Below are 12,021 nucleotides of genomic sequence, written 5' to 3'. Positions count from 1 at the left end.
GGCATGGGGAGTCATTCTGTCCTCACGTGGAGAGAAACAGACACAGGATGGAATGGAGAGCATGTAAGATGGCTAAACGGTAGTGTCCTTGCTCCTCCAACCTTTATGACCAGGGTGTCAGACGGGACCATATCTAGGTTGCCCAGACACAGGAAAGCTAATATAGATTGCTGTTGATTTATTGACCATTTGAAGAATCACAGCTTTTTCCTCTCTCCCTTCTTCATTTTGTGCAAATCAGAGATTACTGCCCAAACTGTTAGCAAGAAAAACAGCTTTAGTATGGGATTGAATAACAAAAACCCAAACTGTTCTAGCCCAGTTGCAATGTGTGTGGGTGCGTGTGTGTCACTCCTACAATTCTTAGAGAAGAATCTGTGAGAATTTATACATATGTACCTCTGCCCTCATGCAAAATAGTCGATAGCAAGACTTAAGAAAGACGATGTGATTTTTTTGTTTGTTTTTTTGGCTTTTTTTTGTTGGTTTGGGGGTGGGGGTTGGAGGGTCTGAGGGAGGAAAAGGATTTCACAGCCTGTTTTCCTTCTGAACAGGATCCCCTTTGATACAGAACCTACTCCTTTATCATTTCTTTAATCTCAGTTCCTTCATGAACTCATCAGACCTTCCTACCCTTTGATGAGTTATAGAAAGTGCTCGAACCAGTTTAACAGCCCCACTGTTCTTAGGCGAGACTGCCTAAGGGGAGATGGCCTGCCTAAGCCCCTCAGTATGGAAATTCTGGAACTGCCAATAAGACTCACCATCTCCCCAGTTTTTCAGAGTAGAGAGCTGAAAGCATCCTTCAGTCCTCCCCCCTCTCCCTAATCCGGATTGGTCCCCAAGTCTGGTTGGTTGTAGCTGACACGGTCTCCTGAGTCTCTGTTTCTCTCCTCATCTGCCTTTACCCTGGTTATGGTACTCATTACCTCTCACCCACAGCATTTCATTTCTTGGCTTCTCTATCTCCCTGCTTGGCTTCTTGACCTTCCACACTACCCCTCTATAACCCCCTGTGGTCCTCAGATGCCCAGGTAAGGTTGAGCTCCTAGAGTGCAGGGCCCTTCTCAGATTGGTTCACCTCTTCCCTTTGGGGCTCCCCTCACTCACCTGGTCCCACTGGACGGGACTCCACCCCTCACGTCACCAGCTTCTGCACACCTCTCTGCCATCGCACAGGTTGGGGTCCTTTCAATGCTCATCCCCTCTTCTCATTCATTGTGTCACCCTGGAGGGTGGAAACTGTGTCTGCCTTGTCTGCGGTTATATCTGCTGGAACATGGTATTTATTCAGCAAATACCTATTGAATAAATAAATACACTCAAGATCCAGTTCAGATGTAATATCTTCCATGAAGCTTTCCCTGCCTTCCTTAGTCAGAGTTATTCTTACTCTTTCCTCTGCACTCATAGAATTTTGTGTTTATGTGCTGTTTTCCACACTAGACTATGGGAGAGCCCTTGGATCTTCTGGATCCATGCATTCTTAGCACTGGTGAGTCTGGCAATCAGTAGGTTCTTAGTTTAAGAATCAGGTAGGTGGGTGGACGGGTGGACAGGTAATCCTGGAATGAATTTTTCTCACAGCAATTTCTCTGAAACTTCTCTCACCACCAGAGCGTTCTCCTTTAAGGCACCTTCCGAAATTTCTTCTGGGTGTCTGACAGTTCATTTCTGTCAAATGCCTCCAGATAACTCTTCATGACAAACATAGACAACCTTGTGATTGCACCTACTTTGAAAAATGCTCCGAGTTGCAGAGTGACATTTATAGTTAGTGCTTTTATTTTTGTACGTCAATTTATAATGTTCTATCTGCACAGGCCCAAGAGAAATGCTAAGGGCTGGCAGTACTGAACGAGTTGAATTTCTTTTCAGAGAGATATTAATGCTTCTTTCTAACATACCTAAATTTATTAATCTCAGTTCTTTGGCATTATTAGTTAATAGAAGCTAATTCTAGAACTCTTGAACTGAAAGGAAAAACTTAAGGAGTAGTAACAGAATGGGTGATAGGTGGAAACAGCTGTTTCTGTGTTGACTGGATAGGGCCCGGTTTTTAAAGTCTCCATGAACGCTTCCACAGTGACTGATTATCTTTCCCTAACCCTTCATTTGAGATTGTAAACCTGTGCACTTTGTTATAAAGAGGAAGCTAACACACCATTGTAAAGCAATTATACTCCAATAAAGATGTTAAAAAAAAATAGGGATTATTTTCCACTGCCAGGAGACCAGCAGAAGAATTTCAATGGCTTTTAAAAATGTCTTGTGGCCTTGGGACCATTTCTTTAAGCAAAATACAAATAGAACAGATAAAAGCAGAATCTGACAGAATCAAACCTGTGGGTACCCTCTGAGTGGCCTTGAAGGAACATGGTTTGAAAACCATTGCATTAGATATTGACAGTTATAATCAGCAGAAATTTTTGCTTTATAGAGATTATTTATAACATATTAGGGCCTCCCCAACTCCTGTGTCTTCTCCATATTATACCCTTTAATACAGGTAATGAAACTGAGGTCTTGACATATGAAAAATGGGAGGTAGTATGATAGAGCAGTTAAAACACTCAGTGTGTGAGACAGACTGGGTTTTAAATCCTGGCTCTGCTGTCTGGTTAGCTGTGTTATCCTGGGCAAGTCAAAGAACATTGTGTTCTCTCAAAGTCCTTGTCACTCGAATTGGCCAAGCAACAGTGCCCACCTGATAACACAATTAATGCTGGACCTGGGCAAGCCAGGCGAGATAATCCATGCAGAGAGGCGTAGTAAATGCCCGGTGAAGGTTAGGGCACTGCCATCGTTGTCAGATTCTGTGGTTGTCGTTTGTCATTGTTCTTATTAGGAGGGGCAGAGCTGTAATGTAAACCTTTGACTCTTTCCACTGTATTTGATTTGCTCTCTGGATTTTCTGCTGAAATCCAGTAAGCTATTTCTAACTACTGTATTTACTGCATGCTAGAAAATGACGTCTATGTTATACCTTTTGCTTCAGTGAAACCCGTGTGGAAGATGAAGAGGGTCTGTACGACTGTGTTTATGGGGAAGACGAAGGCGGAGAAGTGTACGAGGACTTGATGAAGGCAGAGGAGGCGCATCAGCCTGTAGGACTTTGACTTGCCCGTTTTTTAAGTTACTCTGAGTATCTTATTAGGAAAGTGATTATTGGAAGGACTAATTAATATAATAATAAAATAAAATTTATGTTTTAATTATACTAATTATAAAATAATAGCATAATTATAATTAATACAGTAGTTATAATTATTTATGTAACTTCTGCTGGGATCATTGTTTGTTTTTCTTTTTTATCTTGCTTATAACTCTATAACCATGACTCGTTATTCTGAGTATTTTATTAGGGAAGTGATTATTTGAAAGATGAATGAATACAATAATTATAATTAATAAAATGAAATAGTATTTATGTTATAAGTATATTAATTATAATTATAAAATAATAGCATAATTATAATTAATACAATAATTATTTATGTAACTTCTGCTGGGATCTTTTTTTGGTTTGTTTTCTTTTTTATGTTTACTTGCTTGTAACTGTATAACCATGATGTGTTGCTGCATTTGGAGACATGTAAACATGACATTTTACAGTTCAGAACAAGCATAGGAAATATCTGGTCTAAATCTCTCAGTTTACTCGTAAGAAAATCAAGTCTAACCAGTAAACGGCATGCCACACAGCTAAATAATTGCAGAGTGGCAATAGAACATAATTTCAGGGGATCATGAAATTATATTGTTATGAAAGGAAATCTCTTGCAAAGCAGGTAAATCTACTTTAAGTTTGATGTGGCATAAAGTATAAAGAATATTTCTTCCTGTTTGTTAGGGGTTGATACGAGATATTTTTGTTGTTGTTGTTTGTTTCATTATAGGTCTCCTAGCATTTTTTACTATTTTATAAACTTAGTTTCAGATATTGCCATAGTCAACAGCAGCCCACAAAGCTTTGTCTGCATTAAAATATCTAAAACATTCAGAATTACTCTGAATCATTTTCTCATATATAATTTGAAATGAAAAATAAGGTCAGTTGCTTAAGCTTTTATTAACATTTTCTTTACACAAAAGACTTTCTTCATCAGCTGGGTGGTACTTTAGGTTTCTTCGGTGCTTTGATGAATTCGCTCAGCTCTCTTGGACCTCTTGCATTTAATAAAGGGCCGGCGGGTTGTCCGGTGCCCACATAGGGGACAGTAGCTTCTGTGGGATGGAAACAAGTTGGCTGGCCTGTGTTCAGTAAACGTCATGAATGTATGCTTTAACCACTGCACGAGCTGACAGGACACCTGCGGCAGCAGTTTAAGAGTGTTTTAGGAGATGGAGTATCATCCATACCCCTTTAATTATCAACTGCTTTGGGCTCCAGCAAATTCTCCATTGTCTTTCCCAAGGACCGTCTTCACTGAGCTTACGGTGCTGGGCTGCTCATGTGGCCCAGGGTGAGCAGTGATGATGATTGAACGCACAGGGCCCTTCTTGTGCATTCCTCAGGGAATTAAGCACGCTACACAGGTTATCTCATTTACAGCTCCTTGGGCTGGGTACTGTAATTCTGTTTTATAGATGAGAAAACCGAGACACAGAGAGATGAGATAACTTCTTCACGATAACAAACTAATAACAGCAAAACTGGTTCTTAAACCAAATTCTGTCTGATCCCCAAAACTTTGATCTTCCTACTATGTTCTACTGCCTAGAGTCTTAAACAGTAAGAGAGCCAAACACCAAGGTGTTAACTCTTGAAAAAATATTTTAAGATTTTTTACTTACCAAGTATCCTTTTATGATTTTTGCAGTTATTTCTACAGCACTTGTAAAGTATGCTGTACATTAAGAAAACTGTATAAGACCATTCATGATGTTTCCAGATTCAGTAACATTTATACTAAAATAGATGTTTCAGTTTAAAGAGAGTATACTCAAAAGTATATTTTTAATTATCTAAAACTTTTTCATTTACATTGTTCAAATTCTTTTAAAAAGCAAAGATCCTTCACAAATGCAGTTAAATATATCTTTCAGTTATGTGTTTTATTAGAATGGAACACTTAAAAATTCAATAATTTTTATTTCTTTCTATCTTCTACTGGAAAGATTAATACATGAATTTGATTAAATAATGTTAATTTGAAAATTCTAATTGTAGAAATGTCCAGAAAATGACATACGAAGTTGCTGCCTAGCAGAAATCAAGCAGACAGAAGAAAAATATACAGAAACATTGGAGTCAATAGAAAAAGTAAGTCATCAGGTATCATTCTTGATGCTCCAATACTGCCTTGCTAATACATTAGGCTCAGTGTTTCTGTAGTGTCTGCATATTCTGATTTTCAGCAGAACTTTGGGTTTAAAGATCTCAAAGCAGATTTACTCATCCTATAATGATTTATTGATTTCTTAGTGTGTGAATGGCACTATTTTAGGGACTGGGGATATAGCAGTCAACACAACAAAGCTCTAATTCTCATGACACTCTCATGGGAGGGTTTATAATTTAAGCAAATGAGTATGCCAGGTGGTGATAAATTCTCTGAAGAAAAATAAGGCAGAGGAAGCGGGTAGTGAGTGATGGGAGAGGCTGGTGTTACCTTATATAGAGTGGTAATGGAAGGCCTCTGTGGTCAGATCGTATTTAAGCAGAGAGCTTTGTGAATGGAGGGAGTAAGCCATGCGAATATCCCAGAGTGGACAATCCCTGGGAGAAAGGTCCTCACGTGGGACAGTGTTCAGTGTGCTTCAGGGAACAGCAACAGCCCAGGAGGCTGAAGCAGAATGAGTGCAGGGGAGCAGTGAGATCAGAGACTTGGTGAGCCCCCAGGTCACAGGGGGCATATAGGAGCACCTGGCTAAAAGCTAGAACGTTTTGAGTAGAAGAAGTGATGGGATCTAATGTAAGTTTTTAACAGATCATTCTGACTCTTGTCAGGCAAGGGTGGAAATTGAGAAAAATGTTAGAAGGATATCGCAATAATTAAGTTGATGGAAAATGGTGGTATTGGTTGAGGTGGCAGGGAGTGGTCAGATTCTGAATAAATTTTGAAAGTAGAACCAAGTGGATTTGATGATGGATTAGGTAAAGGATGTGTGGAAAAGAGCAATCAAGAATTCTAGGTTTTCTGTTCTTGTTTGTTTTTTCTTTTTTTTGGCCACGCCACATGGCTCGGTTTGTGGGATCTTAGTTCGCTGACCAGGGATTGAACCCTGGGCCCACAGCAGTGGAAGTGCAAGAGTCCTAACCACTGGACTTCCCAGTGGGAATTCCTAACAGTGTTAGGTTTTTAGCATGAGTAACTGTGTAAGTGGTGAAGATGGTGACTGAGATGGAAAAGGACAGGTGTAGGAATCACGAGTCTGTTGGGACTTACTAAATTTGCAATAGCTATTAGCTTCCAAGGGGATGTATTGAGGAGGAAGTTAGATGTATGAGTCTGACATTCAGGGGAAAGGTTGAATGGATGTATAGATTGGGCCATTATCATTATGCAGTGGTGTTTAAAGCCATGGCACTAGATGAATCACCAAGGGAATGGATGTTGATAGAGAAGAGGTTTGAGGTCACCTCTGGTGACTTCCATATTTGGAGGCTAGGAGAATGAGAACCAGGAGAAAGTTTTGGAAGTTTAAAAAGAGAGATGAAGGCGTGGAAGAGTTGTTTAGGAGAACGAGAGGGTAAACGTACTAAGATTATGTAACATTACAGGCTCATTTGGGTTTTGTGATTAGCTATCAGTGTAGCCTCTGTTTAACTTCTTAGGTATAGGCACAAAATATATGGCAAGCTAGATTTAACCAGGGTTTTCATTTTTCCAGAATGAAAGAAGAGAGCGTAAGGGTACTTGTAGGGCAGTGATTCTGTTGATGGCTCGTGGAATGTAAACTGGGTAAGAAGGGAAGCGAGGACATGAGGGATGTGAGATGGTCAGGGGATTGGCAGACCCAGTGGGTTGGAGAAGTCCTTGGAGAAATGAGCTGTAAAGGTAGGAGGGTAGAGGTCAGAGACTTGCTTGCTTCAACTTAATTCTGTGGAGCATATGCAGTTGTTGGTAATGACAGGATCTTGGGCTGTGACCACAAGAGGACTTGAGCTAGGATGGGGCACAGATTATTGGAGTTCAAGGAACCGAGAGGCTAGGCTACTGGAAGGACCATCTGCACAGATACTGATACGACCAAAAATGAAGATGGGAGTAGTAATGGACAGAGATATGGTAGGCCAGGAACTAAAATTCTCAAAGAATGAAGGGGAATGCTCCATAAATTGTATATGCAAATTATTGATCTCAGGGATCTAATATTATTATTAATATTTATTGCTCATTGATGAAAAACTATTATATAGATTAGGGTAAGTTGTGCTTAATTATTACCCCTCTCTTCTCTCCTGGTAGTATTTCATGGCACCATTAAAAAGATTTCTGACAGCAGCTGAATTTGATTCAGTATTCATCAACATTCCTGTAAGTAAAAACATGCTAGCTAAAATTGTGGTACACTTTGATAAAATCCTCATTTTCTTATTGGGTCCCTCTTTGAACATTCTATTATAGTTTTAAAGAATTTTAACCCAATTTTCTGTCTCCTGAGTTCTTATAGTCTTATTTTCTGGAAATAACTAGTAAGTCATATTGTCAAGCAAAAGTCAGAATGTATGCTGAATGCAAAAGGATAAGGTTGATGTATTATACTTAACTGCTTGTCACAACAAGGTAGTCTCAGTTAATCCCTGGTGTTATGGTCTCTTTCTCTTGTGGGAATCCCCTTCTGCCCCACTCCCTACTCTATTGTTCTTTCAGCCCCCCAACTCCGTCTTACGGACACTGTCCTGGCTCCATCTGTCTCCTTCACTTCCCTCCATTCCTACACTTCCTTGGCCTCTGCTTTTTGGTGTTTTCTTCTTCTGGTTGCATCAGCTTAAACTCCCATTTCTGAAATACACTGCTTCTTTATGATATAACAGTCTTTTATTTTTTTAATAAATAAATTTATTTATTTTTGGTTGTGTTGGGTTTTTGTTGCTCCGTGGGCCTTCTCTAGTTGCGTCGAGCAGGGTCTACTCTTCGTTGCGGTGTCCAGGCTTCTCACTGTGGTGGCTTCTCTTGTTGCGGAGCATGGGCTTTAGGCGCACAGGATTCAGTACTTGTGGCACATGGGCTCGGTAGTTGTGGCTTGCAGGCTCTAGAGCGCAGGCTCAGTAGTTGTGGCACATGGGCTTAGTTGCTCCGCAGCATGTGGGATCTTCCTGGACCAGGGCTCGAACCTGTGTCCCCTGATCTTCCTGGACCAGGGCTTGAACCTGTGTCCCCTGCATTGACAGGTGGATTCTTAACCACTGTGCCACCAGGGAAGCCTGATATAACAGTCTATTTTAATGGTAAGATGTGAGGAGCTTTTCTTCACATTTACATAGCATTTCAAATTTCAGAGTACCTTATTACCTAACAGTTCTAAAAGGATATTTACCCAAAAGCATAGAGGCAAGCCAAATGCAATACCATGTAAGGTCTTGCTAGGCAAGGTTCAAGTTCTTAGACCTCTAGAACTGGCTTCAGTTTTTTTTTTCCTTTAATATTTATTTATTTATTTATTTATTTATTTATTTTATTTTGGCTGTGCTGGGTCTTCGTTGCAGCACACAGGACCTTTGTTGCGGCACATGGGACCTTCATTGCGGCATGCAGACTTCTAGTTGTGGCATGCACGCGGGCTCTAGTTCCTTGACCGGGGTCAGACCCGGGCCCCCTGCATTTGGAGTGTAGAGTCTTACCCACTAGACCACCAGGGTAGTCCCTCAGTTTTCATATGTAGCTCTTATATACAGTATATAAGCTTTTATGTACTGGCTTGCTTGTATCACCTGTCAAGTCCCTAATATTTTGATTCCTTTATATTTAGTGTTGCTTTGCACCAGTTTAGCTATGGCATGTTGTCCTTGTTCCTGATTTTGGCCAAATGAAGACATTCTTATTGATTTGTAACGTAGAAGGAAGAAAAAGATCCCAATATCAAATGAATATTTAGGATAAAACAAACCACACATTTTAGGAAGATGAGGATCTTGAACCACCTGAATATGCTCACTGTAACTTAGGACCCATTTGACAGTCCTTATTCTAATAGCTTTTCCATGCTCCTCAGAAAAGTGACAGGGCCAACATATTCATGTTTCACTTAACACCTCCTAAGGAAGGGCATGCCCTGCATCAATGTGTGCTCCAAGGTACACGGGAAGAGAGCCTGGGAGAATTGGCACCTTGATTCAGATCTCCTCATTTCCTGGCTGTGACATGTATTTTACTGTCTGACTGAAAATTACTCGCTTATTAGGAAAAATGTGAAATTCTGTCTTTTGAGTTGCCCTAGTAAACTGCCTACTACAATTTATTTGCTGCTTATTTATGACATTAGTTGGCTGGTTTCAAGTAATTTAGTCTGATTATTGTTAGCTTAGCTCCAGGACACCACTAATTGACCAAAGTACAAATCTACATTTTTATGTCTCGAGGACATGAATCATTACTTTATCCTGTCAGTAAAACATTAAGCACTTGGATAGTTTTATTTAAAAATTTAAAGTGATTATAAGATGAAACTGAACTGTACATATTTTTATACAAGGAATAAATTACCCTTTAATAACTAGAGAGAGAATTTCTTTTTCCACAGTCAGATCTGAAACTGCTATTTTCCATGAACATGGCCTGTCTTTCTCCCCCTCTCTCCCTCCCCTCCCCTCCCCTTCCCCTTCTCTCTTTTCTCTTCTTTCCCCTCCTTTTTTTGCTCTTTACTGTTGGTAGCAGGTTTATATATTGAGGGTATTCAGCATATCCCTGAATGGCAAGTCTGGCAGCAATAGGGATGCTGGGCTCCGGGTGATTTTTTTGGTTCTGATTCCTAATTTGCTTTGCGACTGTTTTCTTTTCTAAGGAACTTGTAAAAGTTCATCGGAACCTAGTGCAAGAGATTCATGATTCCATTGTAAATAAAAACGACCAGAACTTGTATCAAGTTTTCATTAACTACAAGGAAAGGTAACTTTTGGATTTTAAATTTTGTGGCTATTAGTTTGTAATTATAGTGAGGGTTAGTATTAAAATTGCTCATAAGTAGCTATTACTATGGTTCACTAAGATACTGTCTGGGCAATAATTAGAACATGGGACAGTTAATTTCTGGGTGGTGGTTGACCTCTATATGTGTATCAGGGGAAAAAAAAAAAGAAAAAGAAAAAAAGAAGGGTTCAGACTTTTGCATTGAAAACCAGAAGGTGCAGGTTCTGTCACTCTTGAGTCCTGTAGACTTCAGGAAGTCATTTTAACTCTCTGAGCCTCCTTTTTTCCATCTGTAAATGTTAGGGATAGATTATCTGGTACGTAGTGCTTTTTCCAACTCTAATACCTTATAATTCTGTATTTTGGAGTATTACATTCACAGCCAAAGTCAGTTTCCCTTTCTGAATTTGAAAAAAATCTTCTGATCAATTCACATGAATTAGAAGTACCAAGGAATTTTGCTTAAAATATAGTGCTCTCTTTTAAAATCAAGCACTATAGTTCCTAGTACTAAGAAGTAGCTAATTAATTGCTTACATCAACATTAGATAAATATTAATGTAGTAGTTTTTTTGTTTTCCAGTAGAGGGCTAAAAGAAACAATAAATTAACTGGGCTCTTTGCACAAATCGGTATTACCCCAGAGATACCCTTCCTGAAGCAGGCTCAGACCCCATGCAATATGAGTTATGTCCCAGCCAGCACAGCTCAGCCCTCTCATTCCCACTTTTCAGATAATGTATTTTTCTTAATTAAAAAGGGGGAGGGAGTAGGAGGTTTATTAATGAGTAGAGTTGTAAGTAGTGATTACAGTGAAACAGTAGTAGAAAATAAAACTGTTCCTGAGTGAGCGTGAACAGTGTAAAAGTTGATCTCTAATAGGAACTTGAAGAGAAGTTTTTAATTTTGTTTTTGATTATTATATGCACTCAAACAATATTAACAGTCATTAAGCCAGTTTGTAAAATCTACCTGCTGTAAAAACATGCATGGAATCAATCCCATTCACATTTGGAAATTAAAAATAGTCATTTTCAATACCGTAAATATGAGTGACTTTCATTCTATAACTGTATGTGTGGTGTGTCTTAAAAAGAAATGAGAAAGCTGAGGTTCAGAGAAATTACGAGTAATCTGCCCAGGGTTACCTGGAAAGTAAGAGGTGCAGGATGAGTGAGATTTGCTTTGGTTATGCCTAATTGTGGTTTTAAATAGGTGAATTTCCTCTTCCACTTTATTCTTGCCTTTTTGTCCTCAGATTTTTTCCTCTCTCTCTTTTCCTTTCAGGTTGGTTATTTATGGGCAGTACTGCAGTGGAGTGGAGTTGGCCATCTCTAGTTTAGACTACATTTCTAAGACAAAAGAAGATGTCAAACTGAAATTAGAGGTGCCTGTTTATTTTTTGTGTGTATATGACAGAGTAAAATAAACTAAAAACAACATATTCTTTTCATGATCTCTGCAACAGCAAATTTCCATGAATTCTAAGTGTAATTTCATAAAATATTTTAATATATAGCTCTATAAAATAATAATGTGGCAATAATAATAGCAGTAGTAAGATAGAAGATTTATGGCTTTTTTACATGCCTTATCTCATTAGATCCTCATGACTTTGTGAGATACATACAATTAATTTTTTATCTTATGGTTAAGAAAGCCAGTGTTCAGAGAGATCATGAGTAATTTGCCCAGGGTAGTAAAAGGTACAGGATGAGTAAGATGTATGTGAGATAATATGTATGTAGATGTAAACTGTTTACTAAAAATATAAGATATTGGGACTTCCCTGGAGGTCCAGTGGTAAGACTCTGTGCTTCCAGTGTAGGGGGCGTGGGTTCGATGCCTGGTCAGGGAAATAAGATCCCACATGCTGCGTAGCACGGCCAAAAGATATTTAGGGGAAGACGTATAAAAAGGGCATGGAATATGTATAACTGATTCA

The 12,021-nt window shown here is 39.1% G+C and overlaps 1 protein-coding gene across 1 annotated transcript in view; it reads left to right on the top strand.

Moving 5' to 3' along the window:
• Positions 1-12,021, top strand: part of VAV3 (vav guanine nucleotide exchange factor 3) — a 398,335-nt gene that overhangs the window by 183,939 nt on the left and 202,375 nt on the right. The window contains exons 5-9 of the mRNA XM_065890862.1: positions 2,999-3,107; positions 5,174-5,266; positions 7,416-7,484; positions 9,952-10,055; positions 11,364-11,463. Of these exons, the coding sequence (XP_065746934.1) occupies positions 2,999-3,107; positions 5,174-5,266; positions 7,416-7,484; positions 9,952-10,055; positions 11,364-11,463 (475 nt within the window). The remainder of the gene's footprint in view (positions 1-2,998; positions 3,108-5,173; positions 5,267-7,415; positions 7,485-9,951; positions 10,056-11,363; positions 11,464-12,021) is intronic.

Source organism: Phocoena phocoena, chromosome 1 (assembly GCF_963924675.1).
Source record: "Phocoena phocoena chromosome 1, mPhoPho1.1, whole genome shotgun sequence".
Lineage (NCBI taxonomy): Eukaryota > Metazoa > Chordata > Mammalia > Artiodactyla > Phocoenidae > Phocoena > Phocoena phocoena.
This window is presented reverse-complemented; position numbering and strand designations above follow the sequence as displayed.